A 20,666-nucleotide genomic window follows, 5' to 3' on the forward strand; every position below is an offset into this window, starting at 1 on the left:
TTATAATAAATTATATTGTAATAAATTCAGCCAATAAGATGGTGAGAATGCTCACAAGCTTACAAGAGAACTATCACTATTGTAATATCTATGATGACATCACAGGCGTTTTCATGCATCATACACCAGAATTGTACTTTATAAAGCCACACAGTTCCATAGAACCTCACCCACGTTTCACTTGTGCGGATTGTGCGGATTGTGCGGATTGTGCGAATTGTGCAAATTTTGAGAACTGTGCAGAGAACATTGTTTTGAGCAAAACTTGTTTGAATAACCCAGAATGGCGAAACCCCTGGTCTATCACCTCAACAATGAGCTCTTTGACATCTTTCAGCAGGAGATCAAGGAGCTACACCAAGATGTTGCGGCCATTACGATGGAGAAACTCAACACTGAACGTTACTATGAAGACGTTGTCTCAGAAGAGAGGAAGGAGAAGCAGGCCTTGCTTCTGGAAATTCAAGAGCTTAAGGAGAAGCTGGAGAAAGCTGAATCCAAGAACCAAGGCCGGGTGGGCAGAGATAAGACAACGTGCTGCCCCACAATACAAGAACTCCAACAACAAATGAAGGAAATGCAAAAGAAACACCGTGAGGAAATTGAGATGCTCACCATTGAGTTTGAAATTGATGTTGCTGTGGCTCAGAAAGAGGTAAAGAAGCTCCAGAAAAAGCTGAAGAACGAAAGAAATCTTGGTGCAAATAGTGATTCAGCAAAAAGGGAAGCCATCAATATTCTCCTAAAATTCTCTGACCACTGTGAAGGATTGAAGAACATCTCCACTGAACAGTCAACAAAAATCAAAGTTCGAGATGAGGACATTCCTTATCTTGATGTCCAACAGCTTCAAGAAATGCTCCAGAGAGAAAGAAAGCTGAGGATTGAGGCAGAAAATGAAAATCTGGATCAATTCAAAATTGCCGAGGCTTTCTTTGACATGATGGAGCAAGAACTGAAAACCGAAAGAGAACGCAAAGCCCAAATTGAGGCAGACAAAGAGGAAGCTGTGGAGATCGCAGAGCAACTAATTAAAAAGCTTGAGGACGTGGAGAAAACGTCCAAGCAGGGTCCCGTTGAGACCAGTTCAGATGAGAGGGACAAAACTCAACTGGAGCTCCAACAGCTGGAGAAAATGCTCCAAGAAGAGAAAACCCAACGGGTCCAGGCAGAGAATTTATTAGAACTACTGGACCAAGAAGTGAAATCAGAACTAGAACGTAGAGCCCAAATTGAGGCAGACAAAGAGGAAGCCGTGGAGATCGCAGAGCAACTAATTAAAAAGCTTGAGGATGTGGAGAAAATGTCTGAGACTGCTTTGGATGAACGGAATAAATTTGAAATGGAGCTGCAACAGCTAGAGAAAATGCTCCAAGAAGAGAAACGTCTAAGGGTCCAAGGAGAGACTGAAAATGCTTCTCTCTTGAAGACTCTAGAATCTCTTCGGCAGGAAACAGAAAAAGAGCTGCAGAAAGAAAGGGCTCTAAGAGAAGAGGCAGAAAGAGGTAAGTTGGAGTTGGAAAAGGTAAGTGATAATCTTTACCAGGGTTTAGAGGAAGCCTGTAAGATGACAGAGACGCTCTCGGCTGAGGCTGAAGTCCTTACCAACAAGCTTCAGGCAGAGGACAAGAAACAGAGATCTCTGCTCAAAGACATCCAGGAACTCACCCTTGTACTGGAAAAGGAAAAAGCCCTTAGAATCGAGGCAGAAAACTATGAGATGGAGGCCATAGAGATGCTAGAGGCTTTCCACAAGGAAGCAGAATGCTGAACCCGGCAGAAGAAATACCTGAAAGAGAAATGCCATCTCATCAAAGTTCACCCTCTTTAAAAGTCATGCAAATAGCTCTTTGTTGTTGTTAGCTTGTAAATATTAAATCCAGCAAGTATTTTAGATTATTAGTGTTTTAATTCATGCAAAGATTACTCTGTTATGTGTCTCTGTTCCACCACACCTGATTCAAATGACTGCATGACCTCCTCTGCAGCCACCAAATACTGCAGAAGTCTGTCTGTCAATCAGCCATTCATTTGAGTCAGGCGTTTGGTAGGAAGGAGACATGTAGGGCATGGGTACTTAGGGACTACGGTTGGGAACCACTGTGACGGTGGTCGATTACTGGTCTGTCCAGTAATCAAATGCTGAAAAAACCCCAAGCAAAATAAGGGAGGAAAACGTTTATGTGATTTTTAATCTATTCCTCCCCTTTACAGTAATGTAAATAGCTTCTTGTGTTTGTTTGAAATAAACACAAGAACGTTTTATATCGTCATTCTATGTATGACAATGTAAAAGTTTTATATCGTTGTTCTTTGTATGACGATATTAAAGTTTTATATTGTCATTCTATGTATGACGATATAAAGGTTTTATATCGTTGTTCTTTGTATGACGATATAAAAGTTTAATATCATCATGCATAGACAATATGTTTTATATGTCATTCTATGTATTCAAACTGTAATGTAATATAAACTGCTGTTGATGTGTTTCTTTGTTTTATATGTTGCGAGTTCTATGTCAATGTTGTGTTTTTATTGTGTCCTCCCTTTATGTAAAAAGACAGTTAAAAAACAAACAAAAAAACAACAAAAAAAGGAAAATAATTAGTTGTTTTTATTATCTGATCTCTATGAAGTGGGTCTGGTGACATGGGAGGAAATAAAATGTGGCCGTAACTTAATAATGGGAACGAGAATAATGAGAATGGTAATTACTCGTTTATTTTGTGGGAAAGACTTAATTATAACAAGTCATGGCCACGGTTTTGTTTTATTTTTTCCTGACTCCACAGATTTCAGATGTATTCAACTTGACCGATAAGAGCTGGCTAAATTCATTGAAAACATTTTCCACATATTTGGGGCTTTTATATAACATTAGTGTCTGACCTTTTACATTGATTCCCAAACATTCAAGAGAGTCAAGTATGCTCAAGAAAATCATTTTACAGTTTAGTGAATCATGAAACAATAGGAAGTCCTTAGCCCCTCTTATGCTTATTGTTCTCACTTACGAAATTATAATTAGGAGACGCCAATTTGATTAGTACAGATGCTTCATTATTATAAGGTCTGAGCGGTTTGTTGGGACTCATTAGAGAAAGAAAATGCATCATGAACACATCTCCTAGATCAGAGATAATGTTGTAGGTGATTTAAAAGCTGTGTTAGCCTGTCCTAAGGCTAACCATTGAAAATCACGCAGACGACTGTTCTGTCGATTATCTAAAAATGAAAAATAATAACACGACTAAAAACCTACGAAGACATAGCTGTCCGCCTTGATTGGTAGTGTTTGAAGTCAGTGTTCTGCTATATTTAGATCATTCCACAATGCAAACCTGAGTCACATGACCAGTTCATTAGCAGGGCTCAGCAGAGCTAGCTAATTAGCATGCTAAAAAACTAAGCCAGCCATTTGAAGCAGGGGCACATAACAGAGTTACCCTGCTGGTAATTCTGCTGGCAACATAGCTGTGTGTTGTTTATCAGCTATACCCTCAACCTCACAGAACTAGAGAATCTTTGCAAGGTGAAGTGAGCAAATGTCTTCAAATGAAGGCTAATATACACCTGGCAAATAAAATGTTCTTTAAGCAAGTACTTGCATTGCCAGTTTTTTGACAGAAGATTTTTAATTTACGTACCCTGACATTTTAAAGCACTCATGATAACACTGATGATCTTTCCAGAACTGTAGAGGAGAAAATACCCACAGCATCACAGATCCATCGCCATATTCAAATTAGTGTTTTTATTTATATTAGTACTTTCCGCCAAAAGGTTTAATCTTTGTTTCACCTCAGTCACCAAAGCACGATTTGAGACTAAATTCACGTAGTGTTTAGCAAAATCTACATGTTAATGTTAGTACTTCTTGAACAAAAAAGGTCATTCTGTTGATTTAAACATTTTAATTATTTGCTCTTAAGACAATGGGCCTTTGCGTTACACATCACATACTTCACAGTGAAACAGAAAATCACAGATAAGTGAGTAAAAATTTATTGACACCTTAATAAAGTCAAACAGTGGCTCTGCTTTATTTATTTGACTACAATTATTAAGATTCCCAAAGATCTACAATGACACTTATTTAAAATCATAGATTTCTCATGTGACTCATGTGACGCTTTCAGATTTATGAATCTGTACATTGCAAAGTAAATTACAATAAAACCCAGAAGGAGACAGAACCTTGCCATCAGTTCTGGCCACCTGCTGTCAGACATGTCCAGATCTTGCTGTAAAATCTTGGTACAAGCAGAATGCTGATTTTGTTATTAACAACCCGCTGGCCATCATCAACCAACAACAGTCATTGTTGTTGTCATACATTGGATGTTATGGGTCAGATGTTGAAGCTTGATGAACTAGCTTTTTGTTTTATTTTTGGATATGGTTGTTTTGACAAGCTGCCATTTTCTGCTTGCGTATGTTGAACTCGGTTATCTAGTGCTTTACTATTAAACTTGATTTTAAAGTAGGAATAAAGACCAACCTCTAGTTGTGGCTGTGCTATCCCTCAGGAGCCTAAACAGGTTAAAACAGCTCTGGAATCAGGGAGTGTGTGAGTAAAGTTAGCTGAAAGGCAACCCATGTTTGCATTAAATGTATCCATTATTTTTTGATGCCAGACATAATGTAAATTACAGATAATTAAAACATGGCGACGGCACTAAAAACTATTAACAATTATGATATTTGAAAGGAAATCGCCATACTAAATGCATATTTTCCTGTACAACAATGAAGTAAATGTTTTGTTGAGTTACATATTTCAGATAATGTTATTAAAAGCGGCTGAACTTGTCTCGGCACTTCTTTCAATCCCGCTTTTAGCAAGAGCAACTCTTTGCTGTCACTCTCTGTATCCGTGGACAAAAACAGCAAACTAGTCATATTAATTTTCCCTAATTTTAAATGTCATTACAAAGCGGAAGCAGCCGCTCCTCCTCTGCCTCTTCTCCTGCTCTTTGGGAACTCACAGATGAAGAACAGGGGAGTTTCACACACCACTTTATTCCACGTCCCAGTGTTGAGCAGCTCCACGCAGCTGACGTTGGTGGCTGGAGATGATGTGGAATATAGCTGCTCTTCCTGGCTCCACACCGCAAACTCCCGCAGAGGCGTGGAGTCTGCATAAATATAGCTTCCAATTCCATCCTTAAAAAGACAACAAAAAAAAAAAAAATCTTCATGCAACTTAGCAATACACACAACATAAAATGTGCCGTCTTTAAAAGTAGCATCACTGTCGCTGTTTCTACCTGGAGGTCCTAAACACTTACTGTGCCTTTGCTCTGAGCTTGTACTCCAACATAAACCCTTGTCAGCCCTGCTTGACTGATGTAGTCTGCCATGAGCCGGTTGATGTTGTTAGTTTTTGGCATAGCCAGCGCGCCTCCCCTTAGCTTGCAGTTCATAGAAGCCTCTCTGAACTTCTTGGGCTCCTTCACAAGCAGGTAATATCTGTCCTCTGTCTCCTTCAAGCCCAGCACAACTGAACGGGAAAGATTTTCAGAATAATTTGAGTCAATTTAGGACTGACTCATTTATTTTACCATCATTTATTTGTTCATAATTCCCAAAGGTGATAAATTTACTCAAATAATAATGAGTATGTTTGATTAAAAGTTCTCACTGACAACTCACCGTTCTTCACAAACTTAACATTGTTCCTCAGCTTCCCTAAATTCTCATCAAGCTGTCCGACCACCTTCCTGTACCTCCCACAGTCACATGTTGCACCTGATAGATAAAAAAACCATTATCTCAACTTTCTGTGCTTTATCAAATAATTGTAATTACTAATCTGCTGCCTCAAGTATATAATTGATTATTTTTTTTCAGAAAGTAAAAAATAGATAAGGAGGGAAGACAGTAGAGTATAAAAGTACCTAATGGAAATACTAACCGGAGTCCAGAATATTTCAAATTAAATTTACACTCAAACATGATAGAAATAAAGGCTGTCTGTTTGAATTTTTCTCACCAGCTTGTCCTTTGATCCCGACTGGTCCATCAAAACCTTTAGCACCTTTGTCACCTGAAGATTGATAAAAATCACAAATGTGCAGCCATTTTAAAGGAATTGTGCTTTGTGACAGTATTCCTACCCCTTGAACATTTTCTTGTATGTATGTACATTTGAGTAATATACCTGACTTTCAAAGATTTTCTTGTACAAATCAGAAATGTGTTGCATGAATTAGTGTTAATTCCCCCTGAGTCTACACTTAGCTCCTCTACTGGATATAGCTCTTTATTCAGCCCTTATATCAACGCTGATCAGCTTCCCTGTTCCTGCTGAAGAAAATCATGTCTACAACATAATGCTGTTGGCCAGCTACAAACATACTTTAATGTAGGAATAGTTCACTCAGGGTGATGGGGAGCCAGTGTACAACAAACGCACAGTAACTGCAGATATGCCCAGAGATTCAACATTGGTCTAATCTTATTCCATGTTTGCCGTGCCCCTTTCATAACTTGTGACAATTTTAAAACAATCTTCCTTTGACTTTATTTCTGCTGTAATGTCTTTCTTCTTGGCACTGTCCTGTCAACAGAACCTTGCACCTAAGTTGTCGATTTCTGCTGCTCCTGCAAAGAACTGTTGACACACGATTGTATTTTAAGACATCAGCATCGAGAGGGCCGCAGCGTTTTTTTTAATAAGAAAAACACATTGACTGTGTATTATCTACCTTCCCAATATGCCCGACTATGTGTTGGTGTTGCACAAAAAAAGACAAGTCCAATCAATATTTAAAAAACAAAAACCATAGTGCTTATGTAGTATCTCAATTTCACAGGCAGATGGCAGGGTCACACTTAAAACTCATTGCTCACCCTTGCAGATTTACCCTTGGTCACGAACCATCCTACTGCACCTTACGTAGTTCAAATACAATCTACAGCTCTTAAGCACAGCTTTTAACTATTTCATATTGGAGGTAACTGAATTCTTTCATTTCTATTTGTTAAAGTCTATAATTCTGCTATTCACTCATGTTGCAGCTTCACAGTGGAAATTAACCCAAGTGGCAGTTGTAAGGTTTGGGGAAGTGATTTGCTGTTCAAACATAACAATGGCCTAATTATGAATGAGGAACAGAAGAGTGACATGTGACACCTGCACAGTTTTGTTTGGGCTGGGGTAGAAAGGTTACAGTTTGAACCTCCTGGCATAAATACAATAAACTCGTTAGGTTCAAACTTTCACTTATGTTTAAATTCCAGCAATGTCAACTAATGTTAACTCCAAGAACATAAAGAAACAAAACGGCGTCTTGATGTTGTTAGTTATAATATTGTCATTAGTTTCTTCTGCACAAACACAACTGGCAGTTAAATGCATGGTATTACAGCAAATAAAATCTCTGCATACTGATGTACTGCTATAAGGTAACATAACTTGGGTAATAACATGAGTTAACCCTATGCAGATGTGGAAATTCACTGCATTTAATGGCTCTGTGAGGGTGTATTAACTTGCCATAAAACAGTAGCTCAGTTTTAGTTTTGAACCCTGCTGCACTTGGCATTGTCCGGAGTCTATTTTGTTTTCCCCCAGGTGTTTTATGAGCTCTGGGCTTCCAGTCTCATTGTTAATCCAAAGTTGTGACCTCACTCCTTCTGTGAGGAGGCTGATGCAGAGTCACTTTCCTGTAAGAGTATTAAACATGATGATTGCATGGAACGCTGCATGTACAGAGAGGCAGGGGAACTCGACTGCCTATAAAAACTGGAGCAAAGACACCGTGGTCAATGCATGAGCATGACATCATACTGCAGGGAAGACGGTTTTCTGTCTTTTGATGTCATAAAGCTCATCCTTATGCTTAGCTTAGCTTCTTGTGGACCATCTGTACTTTTTAATTACTTAATGAACCATTTAAAACTAGGTATTAATTCTGTTTTAGGTTTTAAACTAATTAAGTGTCTTGTTTTCATTTTATGAGCATAGAGAAGTCATCAAAGCTCACAGGATTTTGTCTTCATGGTATTTCTAAAATTTCAAGGATATCACATTTACACTTTGACTTCCCAAAGTTTCAGCATGCTGAAACTTTGGGGACTTTTACAATGAAAGGTCCTTAAAACCTAAAAAATAATTTGTCATCAGATATTTTTTCTTCTTTAGACAGCTTAAAGACAAACACATGCTGCAGTTTCTGACTAAAGTAATCACTAAATATGACTAATGACACTAAGCTTTGTGTCTTTACAAAAGCATTAAACAGAAGACTAAAAGAGGGAATTGCTAGACATTTGCATGGACTCAGAGTTAAAATGATTAATTGAACCTTTCTCTCCAATTGGGCCCATTTTTCCCGAGGGGCCTACTTCTCCTTTAAGACCTGGTTCACCTGGCACACCTGAGTGAGGAAAAAGGAACAATAAATTAGGATAATTAGGGATGTAAGAAACTGACAAAACATAATGGCATTAGCTAATTTTCATTTTGGTCTATAATCCAATTGTTCTCAGTCTCTTCATCTTCAGACCCCTCAGAAATAGTAGTGGAAAATATTGGTGACGCAGAAATTCAAACAAATTGAAACAGTGTTTCTTTAGAAAACTTTGGTTTTCTAAAGTTTTCTTAGAAAACTTTAGTTTTCTTCTTTTTTGTATGATATTATGGAAGTGCATTTGAACAAGTAGTATGAGATTTACAACTGCATCAACCCTGGGGTACAGTCTTGCAAACCTTCTTCATATACACAAAACCCTTATGGGCCAAACAAACGCCCTGTAGTTTCTTGATGGTAATGATCTGGGCCACTGTTCTACAGTCAAGATAAAAGCAGCGTTGTGCCTCCTTAATCTGAGATCCATAAGACAATAAAGAGGCATACCAGTCATGACAGCTGTACTGTGTCCAAAGCTTACATCCACACCTGGCATTTGAAGAGCTTCTTTTTTTTTAAAACTGTCTTAAGCACCTCTGCCATGGTGATGGAACTGCCTTCACCCAAATCTTTGGACTCTGCCTCCTTAAGGGAGACCAAATTGATGAGATTCTCAGTGTTCTCCTTCCACTGTATCCACACGTCCTCCCCAAAGCAGAAACTGCTCGGGTCAGTCGCTTCTTTCCCTTTCCGAGATACCAAGTGGTTTTCCAGAACTTTCCTGGGGCCAAACAAAAGTCTGTCAAATAAAAACATTGCAATGAAGTTTGTGGCTGAAACAGAACATTTATGTGAAAAAGCTCAAGGTGTGTGAATACTTTTTGCAAGACACTAAAGACCTTGTTATTGTCCCTATGGCTTTGTGTGTAGTGAACAGAAATTAGAATGTAGGATAGAATAAGATAAAAAAGAGAACCTGCGGTAGTGAGAGCGTTTGTGTGGGAATCACACAGAGCAGACAGAGGCGTTCTGCCAGCTCTTGAACTAGTGTTTCCTCAGGAAGCTCTTCAGCTGGAAACTAATGGTGTTTCAAGCACTAAGTGATGTTCTGAAGAGGCCAGATTGTTATTAGAAGGATTTGCAACACACACACACACACACATAGGTACGCAGCCATATGTGCACGCACACACACAGGCGCACACCCACAGAAGTGTGTCTTTCTGTCTTCACAGGGTCTTTGATTTGACTTCAATTGTTTTTTTCATTCAGTTCCTATAACCCAACCCTGACCCCGAAGTTAGTGTTTCTACGTATAGTAGGGCTTTGCATTGACTTCCTTTCATTTTAGTAACTGCATTTATGCTTTACCCATAAAGAGCAGGGGTTCCTCACAACAGAGTACTTGTTGGAAAAATTGGCTTTACAAGGTGAGAAATACTTAAACACACTCACACTCACGCACACGCAAATAAAAAATGTTCAGCTAGCCTTATAAGAACTACAGTGGTGTGAAAAAGTGTTTGCCCCCTTCCTGATTTCCTATTATTCTGTATGCTTTCCACACGTAAGCTTTTCAGAACATCAACTACTGTTTTTAAAAGAAAGTGTTGATCATAAAGGGAAACATAAATCAAAACCTACATATTTTGATTTGTGTGAAAAATGATTACCGCCTAAACCTCATACCAGCAACAATTGGAATCAAGCATTTACGATAGCTTGCAGCGAATCTTTTACAGTGCTGTGGAGGCTTTCGGCCCATTCACTTTTCCAGCATTGTTGTAATTCAGCCACATTTGATTGTTTTCCATCACGAACAGACTTTTTAAGGTCATGCCACAGTGTCTCAATAGGATCGAGGTAGAACTTTGATTATGCCACTCCACGGTCTTCATTTTGTGTTTCTTCAGTCATCCAGAGGAGGACTTGCTGGCGTGTTTTGGATCATTGTCCTGCTTCAGAACCCAAGTCGGTTTCAGTCTGAGGTCACAAAAGCAGATGGTCGACATTTTCCTTCTGGATTCTTTTTTGGTAAATTGCAGAATTCATGGTTCATTTACCACAGCATGTCTTCCAGGTCCAGAAGCAGCTAAACAGAACCAGAACATCACGGTACAAACACCATATTTTACTGATGGTATGATGTTTATTTTCTGAAATGTGTTACTTTCACGCTAGATGTAATGGGACACATACCTTCCAAAGAGATCAACTGTTGACTCGTCAGTCCACAGAATGTTTTCCCAAAACATTGGGGATCATCAAGAAGCGTTCTGGAAAAAAACAAAACGAGTCCTAATGTTCTTTTTGCTCAGCGGGACATTTTTGTTTTTGTCTTGGAACACTGCCACACAGGCCATTTTTGCCCAGTCTCTTTCTTATGGTGGAGGCATGAACTTTGACCTTAACTGAAGCAAGCGAGGCCCGCAGTTCTCTGGATGTTGTTGTGGGTGTTTTATAACTTCTTGGATAAGTTGTCGCCGAGCTTTTGAGATAATTTTGGTCCGCTGGCCACTCCTGAGCAGTTTCACCGCCGTACCATGTTTTCGCCATTTGTGGATAACAGCTTTCTCTGTGGTTTGGTGGAGTCATAAACCTTTGGAAGTGGCTTTGTAACCCTTTCCAGACAGATAAATCTCAATTACTTTCTTTCTCATTTGCTCTTGAATTTTTGTTTTTGGATCTCTGCATAATGTTTACCTTCTTAGGATCATTTGGTGAACTTCACGTTGTCAGACAGTTCTCAATCCTTGTTCTCAATCAAAACATGTAAGTGATATCTTCATTGACAACAGTGTGGCAAGTCTGTATGTGGCTAGAGACTGTGAACTCTGGTGTGATAAACCACAGTTAAATTTTGTTTAAACATGGAGGGCAATCACTTTTTTTCCACACAGCGCCTTGTAGGTTTTAATTTCTTGGGGGAGATTATTCCCATAATGATAAACATCTTCATTTAAAAAATGCATTTTGGTTTTACTTGTGTTGACATATATCTCAGTTCGTCTGCTGTTCTGAAACGCTTAAGTGTGGAAAACATGCACAAAAATAGAAAATCAGGAAGGCAGACATCTCTTCACTCCGGTGTATCCACTGAGAAAGCTTTTCATATATAATCAGAACCTTAATCGTGATTGATTCTGTTTACTTTTATAATCCGATGTTCACAAGTATTCATGTCCCAACAAGGTTTTTGATGTCTTGATTAAAAAGTAAAAAAAAAACAGTTTTAAAAAGTAAAAAGAAAAAACCATTCTCCATCTCCGCTGTCACACTTTCTCACAATTTAATCCTCTTGTTTTTGAGAAGTTTTCACAAATTCTGCATGAATTATTTGTCAAAATGCTTTGCAGGCTGCCTCACAGAGAAAATGTTTTCACAGTCGTCAGCAGAGAGCTCACAGTGAGAAGCGATTATGTGCTTTTGTCTTTTGCGAGAGGAAGAAACTGATTTTGGCTCCTCTCTCTCCTCGCTCCCTCTGTGTCTATAACATCTGATTAATGTTGTTTTGGCAGTGTGCACGCTCGCCAGTTAAACGGTCTGTGTGAGCGTCCAGATAACAGGCCTTTGTATCACTGCAGTCACACTTTATAATGGCCAACTCCTCAAACTGGTTTAACGACTGATTTCTCCAGCTGCCGGTGGATAAAAGAGGTGAAGGGTGCAATTCCCACAGGAGAATCACACATTTTAAACAGGATCAGGCAGCTTAAGAATATTCAAACATCAGAAATATAAGAAATTAAATATGCTAAGTTATGAACTATTGTTTTCTCACTAGACGGGAAAATATTGCACTACGAGGGTGCATGTTTCCATTTAACTTACTGACAAATCCTGCTAAATCCAGTAAGAATATAGCTAACAGCTTTTTGATGCTAATACGTTTAGACAAACAAATAGTTTTTTGTTGCCCTCCGGAGCATTGAGAGTCATGGATTCCCTTTTAAGCTTCCAAAATTAAGCAACTGTTTCCTGTAACACTGCCTAAATTAAGACTGGGAATACATGCGTCATCTGTTGCGCTGCCGACATGGTGTACTAACAAAATCATTGTAGAGACCTGCTTTCATGGCTGTCAGTAAGTGTACGGACAGAAAAACCATAATGACAGGTTGTGAATAATGTCCGTAAAGTTGAAAAGTTGAAAAAGGTTCTCGTGTGCTTCTCATACCTTCTCGGTGTGTTCTCGGTACTCACACACACACACACACACACACACAAGCGCTCGGCGGTACAGAGGGAAATATTTCATTGTTTTGCGTCAGGACGCAGAGTAAATAGAAGTCTGAAAGTTGTGTCTTTAAGTTTGCCTTTTTGTGTGTACATACAAGACACAAAAGCAGCTGAAACCAGACGGCTACACGCAAGACTGTTTTACTTGTGTCTGACATTAAATCAGTCAGTGATGATTACTCGGATTGTTCTGTATTACTAAATACCAAAATAACAAGGGAGCTTTTTTTTTTTTTTAAACAGAATTTTTTTTTAAAACACTTTCATCAGAGCCAGAAGCATAGAGTACTTATGCAGTACTCAGTGGAATTGTTGTCTGTTCTTTTTGATTGGGTCAAACATTTGGGTCTCCTTCCACAGGCTTCCTTTTGGCCAATTCCTGACAGAACTGGTGTAACTGAGTCAAGTTAGTCAGAGGCTTTGGGTTTTTTTGTCCATTTGAAAGAAGCGTTTGTGACCAAACTTTAATCATCTGTCGGATTTCTTAAGATGCTTCTTAATTATTTCCACATAATGTTCTCTCCTATTTCGCGCAGCGCACCAGACCCTCAGGTTGCAAAACAGCCACAAAACTCGATGCTGGATTTCACAGCTTCTCCCACTCTCCTTCCAAGTAGAATGTGGGCTGTCTTAATCTGCAGAGATTAAGATAATTATTCTTGTGTGCATTTGAAAAGATCAGATTTTTTTTCTTTTGCTTTTAGAGTAATGACTTCTTCCCCTCTGAGTGGTCTTTCCTATCATGTCAACACATGATTTATTTTAGTGTCAATAATACTTTTTTTTTTTTTTTTTTCACCAGCTTCAGCCAGTTTCTTCACAAGGTCTTTTACTGGTGTTCTGGGGTTGATTCACAGATTTCCCACCAAAGCATGTTCACCTCTGGGGCCCAGAACCTGTCTCCCTCCTGGACAGTATAATGGCTAGACATTCCCATACTGTTCTTTTTTTTATCTACAGTGGTTTGAACAGAAAAAAAATGTGGCACCTTAAGGCATCTGGAAGTTGTAACAAGATGAACCAGAGTTGTGAAGGTCTACAAGTCTTTTCCAGATGTCTTGGGATAGTTCTTTTCTTTTCTCTCTGATGTTCTACTAGAGAGCTGTTTGTTTGAGAGCTTGGTACTATTAAACTTAAATAATAATTAGAAGCCAGCACAGTCAGATGATGACATCTTTCACAAAGTGTTTAAAGTTAGAGACTCTCAGGGCAAATAAACTTCTGACTTTGAGGAAAGCAATGAAGCAAGTTCTTTAATAAAATTCCTTTTAACTTATTTAGAAAATGGAATCAATTTTGGTAGCCTAAAAATGGCTGGAATAAAAGGTCGCCTGCGTTTTATAAAGTGGGAGCAAAGTGGTTTTAAGTAGTTCCTCAGTATTTATATTTATGGCTTGTTACTTAGGAAACGATATTAACATTTCATGTGAAAACCATTGTCAGTGCTGGAAGATTCCTTGTAAAAAAACCAAAAAAAAAACCCAAATGTGATCTTTCTCTGGCAGCACAGTAAACAGTGCAGGAAGCAGATTCTTGTTTACTTCACTGTTTTTGTCCTTCAGTTGTCTGACCTTTACTAAATGTTGGAAACAAACAAATAAAAAAACCATATGCGTCTTTGTACGGTTAGATTTTCGTATATTCAAACTAAAATCCAAATTTTTCAACGGGTAAGTGAGCTACACAGTGATTTGACTAAAATAGGAACAATACTAATTTTGTCCAGAAAAAGAATATGCAGTGGTGTTACCCATTGTGAATAGTATGTTTTTTTTTTAAATGCATATAAAAACAAAGCTAAACAAATAAAATCATTATATGCATGCGAGTGTGTGACTGACGTTTTGTACCTGCCAATCCCGGTGGACCGTTCTTCCCAAGCTTTCCCTCTTCTCCCTGTTCTCCATAATCACCTTGATCTCCTGGATTTCAACAAAGAAAACTGAGCTGAGATGATTTTTTTTTTCCAGTGTCAAGCTATTAGGAGGATGACACATTATACACTGACAAATGCACTAGACCAAGAAAACATTCAATTAATTTCTTTGGTTCATTACATTTGTGTATGAATCCCTGTGCAGATATTGTCACAAGTCTCTCAACTCACTGCACCACATTGTAATATATAGTTTCTGCCAAGACATTTTTAATAGCAATGCTATCATTGTATTAAAATACAATAACTTTTCACAGTGAAAACCACTACTGAGATCTCTGAGAAATACTTTTGGCAGGTCACCAGCTATTTGGAAGGAAATCAGAACAGAATCTCACGTATCTGCTGAAGGTGTATCATTTTCAACTGAGACCATTTAAAATACCAAATTTATATGTGGTTAAGGTGTGCCATCAAACTGGGATTCTTCATGTCAAATTTACTAAACTTTGCAAAGCGTTCACAACCTCTATTACATTTTTCATGTTAATTTAGTGCATTTTATCTGGATTTTTGTGACATAGCAACCACAAAGTAGGGCACCATTGTGAAACGGGAAGAAAATGAGCAATGGACTTTAAAATCTAAAAAGTGTGGGTTGCATTTTATTTACCCTCTTGATACCTCTGAGTAAAATACGATACTTTCTAAATCACTCTCCTGTCCATTCTTGTGTAATGAAATTTCAGGATCATTACAGCGGTTAAGCCTCAGAGGTTTCCTAGGAAACATTTAGAGAACAGCCAACACAACAGACAGATCTGGAATAAAGTTAAAGTTTAAGACAGAGTCAGGTTGTAAAACATCCTCCCAGAATTTCATAATCTCACGGCTCAACGCAGCATCTGAGAATTAAAAAGGTGAGGCTCTACTTCCAACCTACCAAAACATGGCCTAAGAAGAGTATCAATCAGAAAAGAAGCAAATACTGCAAATTGTCCTGAACACACCATCACCACTAATTGACATGGTGTCGGCAGCATTGTACTGCGGGATTACTTTTCCTCAGCAGTGACGGGTAAGCTGGTCAGAGGTGGAAGGCTGATGGAGCTAATAGAGGGATACCTTAGAAGAGGTTGGACAATGCTGCAAAAAATACAATTGGTGCTACAATGGAATAGTTTGGATCAGTGTGTTAGAACGGCCCATTCAAAGTTCTGACCTAAAACAAACTGAAAACTTGTATTAATATCTACCATGCGGTCCGCATGAGTTCGAGCTATTCAGTAAAAAAAAAAAAAAAGGGTAATTTTTTTTCACAGGTTTTCAAAAAAAATTAAAAAATCAATGTTGGTCAATCACATAAAATCTCTTTAAAATATATTTTAAATATTTAACATTTTGCAAAGGTTAAGGTCCTATACTTACTTTTTGTTGGACCCAGTAATCGGACAGCATTCCAACATTCAGAAAATGTGAATGTAATTCTAACTCTGTCAAACACGTGATTTTCATTTTAAATCTTCTTTTACAAAGTTAACATTTTCATATCAACGCTGTCCAAGCGCTGCCAAAATTATCTTAGTGTGTAGTCTGCTACCAGTAAAAGCAATAAAAAGTGAGTCTTTTTTTTTCTTGTAGTTATGCTTTAAATAAATAAGACATTTTTTGGGTTGTATGGAACACAGAAAAATGCACGTCCAACGCCCACTCAACTATTCAGTGGGAGACTGACCTTGTGGTCACTCGTATCTGGATGAGTCTTGTACAAATAATCAGTTCACCCTAGTGGCAGCTGTCTAAATACACACTGACTCAATGGGACTTTCTAGCCTTTAGATAGAAGTCAGGGGAAGGTTGTGAAAGTGCATGTGATGATATAGTTGCCTCTTTTCTGATCCGTGTCACCACTGTGTTACACTAGAGAGTGATTTTGCAAAAGTGCAAATATTAAACATATTTGTCCAAAAGAACACAAAATGTGATAAATGGCCTTTTAACATTATTTAGATTTTTTTACAGCATGGATTGAGAAAAATCTGGCTGGTTTTCCCTTCAGCCAGAGCTGCAGGCTACGTTTTGCGTTTGTGTAAAAAAGCATAGAAAAAAAAAGAAAAGAAACTGAAGCTCAACTTTGAATTTTATAAGCTCTGTCTGTCTGAAACAGCAGGATAGCAAGCTACTGGATGTTGTAAAATGGAAAACACACATGGGAAGGCATTCCCTTCAAGTCGATCGGTATGCAGACAGCCAGCTTGTAAACTACAGGATATTTAATGCTTAGTGTGTTTATCATCTACTCAGTAAACCCTAAAATGTTGCAGGGGTTTCTCTATAGGAAATATCTGTTTAAGTTTAAAGTACTTAAAAAAAAAAGTTTTAAAAGTATGAGCAAATATTGCTTGAATCCAAGAGCTGATTTCTTTTTTCTCCCCACACTTCCTAAAATTTAATTAAAAAGCTAATCTAAATGAGATGATGTGCAGATTTATGTCTCAACCTACCTTTAGCTCCGGGTATGAGGGAGTTGGTGCAGACTTCTGGAGAAGCAAAAATGTAGCAGAAACCAGAAAGAAACGCAAAGAGCCTAAACAGACGAGACATCTCCCAACTTCTGCAGATTACTGAAGATGATCCTGATTATTTGGTTTGTTTTAGCAACAAGCAGAAGCCAGTATTGTGTCCTGGATAAGAAGGTAAGTTAGAAAAAAAAAAAAAAAACCTCCTACTGCAGAGAAGAGAGCTGAATATTGGTTTATAGAGCAAGCAGAAGCACTAAAACACAAGCACATCCACACTGGTGGATAAAGTCTTATCAGTGACTTGTCAAAACATCAAATAACACAGACCAGACCTCTGCATTCCTCTGTTTGTCCGTCCAGCCTGTACTTTAAGAAATTCAGACAATAAAGCCGAATAATAAACCAAAGCATATTTCATAAGATTTTTTAAACTGTTTATTCAATAAAACTGTTAATATAGCATAAAATTGATGACGATTTACAGTTCATGTAGAACGTTTGATGGTATAAATATTTATAGAGTGTTATGTGCTTCAGATTAATTTAGTCATGTATAAGGTGCCCAATTACTTTCACAATTAACCAAAATGTTGTCTTACAAATCAAAATCATTGCAAAAATGATATATGTACGTTTTTACTTTTCTATCAAGGGATTTTACAGAACAAGAGTCATGAGAAGATGTTTCTCCAGACAAATATTTATGTAGAATCAAATCTGGCATCAAACAAAATAAAGATATGTATTATTAAAGCTACATAATGTAACTTTTATAAAAATATGTATATATTTTTTACATATTTGTTAAAACTGTTACTTTGTCATGATATGGTGTGAGACAGATAATCTGTGGAAAAAACAACAACAACAACAACAAACTCCTCTGCCTTGTCACATCGATCCCAGTGATGTGATGTGATGTGCAGACATATGTCTCTTGGTCAGAAAGAACCAATCAGAAACAGGAGTGTTTTATTGCTGTCAATCATCCCTGTGTATGCACTGCTCACACTCTCATCCTTGCTCTCTGCTGCAAGGATGCGGCATTCATGACTATTGTCCTGTTATGAACGCTCAGGCTAGCTATCATGATCACAGATGACAGCGGTTGAACTGTTTTCCAGTAAAGAGTTGTTTCTCTGCCATTAGCACATTTAGCAGCGTGTACACAAGTGTGATAGACAGCACTACAACCTTCCTCCTGGCTCTGATTAGTTGTATTTGACCAGGAGCGGTGCATTTTTGCAGATCACTATAGTAGCTTAGAGAGGAGGAGGAAATTGATTTTCTCATAGAATATCTGTCACATACCATAAAGTATTTAAAAAAAAAACATAGTGACACGAAGACAATTGAAATCTGTGAAAGTCTGTGTATAACACAGTTAAAAATTATAAGAGATATTTGATAATATGCTCTAAAATGCTTAACACAATATAAAGTGACACAGAACTGTGTTCACACATGTATAAGTAGTGAATAAAAAATTTATGAACACAAGGAGTTAAAATTTTCTAGCAGAACATTTTATTGTAACCACAGGATCAAGTGATAATTTACTTACTTCAGTTGTCAGCTGTTTTAGTTTTTGTTGGTCTTAATAAACTAAATGGAGGCTCAGAGGGTGTAGTCATAAACAAGCAAAGACCCAAATCCAATGAAAAAGAAAACAGCACAAGTCCAACAGAGCTTCCCCTTCTTGGCAACTGAGCAGATTCATTTAGATTAAGGGCTTGCACTTTTTTTGTTTTGCAGTGGAAATGCACATATTGCTTTTTTAGGCAACATCTAATTAGAACTTCTAGTAAAGGGCTTCTGCTTGTAAATAATTTTCAAACTTAAGCCTGCTTTGTGTGCTGAAAAGATTACATCTTAGCCCTTCCACATCCATGGTGAAAATCTTCTCAGACTGCAAAGATTCTTTATGATCCGTTAACGACGAGAACAAACAGTAACCAGCATCTAATCTAAAGTGTTACCGAGACAGAGGAGGGAACATAGGCTACACTGCCCATCCATCACAGTAAACATGAAACCACATACCGACTTCTCTTATCCTTTTTTGACTCACTAGATCCTTGAAGACCCATGCTGCACAGCTTCTAATTACTGCAGCCATCAGCCAATTTCAAAACATTTTCACAGATTTTTCTCCCAAGTGCTAACATTATGATACAGAAATGGTGACACGTATTTCAAATATTTGTTTTGAATCAAGCTAAGCTAAGCATCTGATGAGCACATACATGAATCTCGGTTGAAATAAAGACACTCTTTTAATGTTATGCAAAGTAAACAGCTTTAAAAAACAACAACAACAACAAAAAGAAACATCCCTTTGTCAACAGGAAAAGTTTAGTTTGAAAATGTAACGCGCGGCTCCACAGGCCTACAGCCTTTATGCAAAATGAGTGTCTTTGAGAGGAAATAAGAAAACCAAATAAACAGATGTGGTCCACCTGTGTTATATCTCCACATCACTAAAGGACACACCAATATAAGAAAGACTCCAAGCATCCTACAAATGCAAAGCAACACATGCTTTCTATTTATTCGAGGGGAACAAATGCGAAGCACGTGTTTCCTCGAACACAGAAGAGACACAAAAAATATTAATGCTAGATTTTAGATTGTAGATAGAAGGTACAGTCTGATGCAAAAGAATACAGCTCAACACAGAACCTTGTCTACTGGATGCTACGGTGTATTAATACACAACAAACACACATATTACCCATAATGAGGTCTTGGACGCATAGATAGAACAGCGCCTAGGAGAGCAAGGAAAAAGACCAGAGAAGACAGTGAGACTAATCAATCACGAAATTAGACGACTATGGGAGACAGGACTCTTCTTCCTTGGATCTCTTAGGAACCCCATCAGACAGAAAATTTGCTGAGGGCATTTGCTTGATCAGTTCCTTAAAGAACACTGAAGGACTGATAATACTGGAAGGCTCTTAACAGAAAAGGAGATTTATTTTAATTGGACCACTGCTCCCCCGGAGCAGCAGTATTTGTGCAAAACCAAAAGCTTCAGTAAGGAGGAGGAAAGTTATGATTTGCTGCTGCTATTAAAGGGTGGCCTGTCTTAAAGTTCTTTTCATTTGGAGACAAAAAGCACTCAGATACATCCAGCATTAGCTGAGAAATATAACCAGATATTCCGACTTACAGCCAAGATTTAAAGCTGCACTCCTCAAAGCAAAGCGCCTCATTCGCTTTGGACAGAACACAGTCATTAATCAGTCCTCGTTGCTGATTGGGATGTTTGTTTCTCTTGGGTTATCTTTGAAACGCATTTCAAACCAAACACACATGTCCTTTATTTTACAGTCTTGCTATGAGTGACAGAACTCGTCAGCAGTTTCTTTTGGCCTCTGCCACCATTTACTCCTATGAACTTATGTTGTTTTTATGCTGAAGAATGTGTTGATGTTAGTTTTGCATAAAAGCTTTATTTTTTTTTATGGCTCTGGATTTTTTTTTCTTTTGCAAACAAGAGACAAATGTGGAAGCCTGTTTTTTTTTCTACTTGTTTTTTGTTCAAAAGTGTAAATCCCATCATAAGCAACCACAATATAGCGCATAATAGAAACTATATGTACAGCCACTTGTACAGTGGTTCATATAGGGCTTTGTTTGTCCACAGTTCATGAGTGTAAAATA

At 38.0% G+C, this 20,666-nt stretch overlaps 1 protein-coding gene and 1 long non-coding RNA gene across 3 annotated transcripts in view; one reads left to right on the plus strand and one right to left on the minus strand.

Annotated features, from left to right (window-relative positions):
* The window catches only part of LOC107838534 (uncharacterized), a 13,780-nt gene extending 3,974 nt beyond the window's left edge, over positions 1-9,806 (plus strand). The window contains exons 2-3 of the long non-coding RNA XR_001664618.1: positions 39-41; positions 9,796-9,806. This is a non-coding gene — a long non-coding RNA (uncharacterized LOC107838534). The remainder of the gene's footprint in view (positions 1-38; positions 42-9,795) is intronic.
* Positions 3,907-17,283, minus strand: colec10 (collectin sub-family member 10 (C-type lectin)). 2 transcript variants are annotated; one of them, XM_007571052.2, is made up of 7 exons: positions 16,980-17,283; positions 14,450-14,521; positions 8,316-8,387; positions 5,999-6,052; positions 5,659-5,754; positions 5,295-5,506; positions 3,907-5,169 (listed from the first exon to the last, which is right to left on the minus strand). In XM_007571052.2, the coding sequence occupies exons 1-7, from the start codon at positions 17,077-17,079 to the stop codon at positions 4,933-4,935; spliced, it is 843 nt and encodes a 280-aa protein (XP_007571114.1). In that variant the 5' UTR covers positions 17,080-17,283; the 3' UTR covers positions 3,907-4,932. The 2 variants fall into 2 exon arrangements, with proteins under 2 accessions (XP_007571114.1, XP_016536727.1); XM_016681241.1 differs by lacking the exon at positions 8,316-8,387.
* Between the last annotated feature and the right edge of the window lie 3,383 nt (positions 17,284-20,666).

Source organism: Poecilia formosa, unplaced genomic scaffold (assembly GCF_000485575.1).
Source record: "Poecilia formosa unplaced genomic scaffold, Poecilia_formosa-5.1.2 Scaffold273, whole genome shotgun sequence".
Lineage (NCBI taxonomy): Eukaryota > Metazoa > Chordata > Actinopteri > Cyprinodontiformes > Poeciliidae > Poecilia > Poecilia formosa.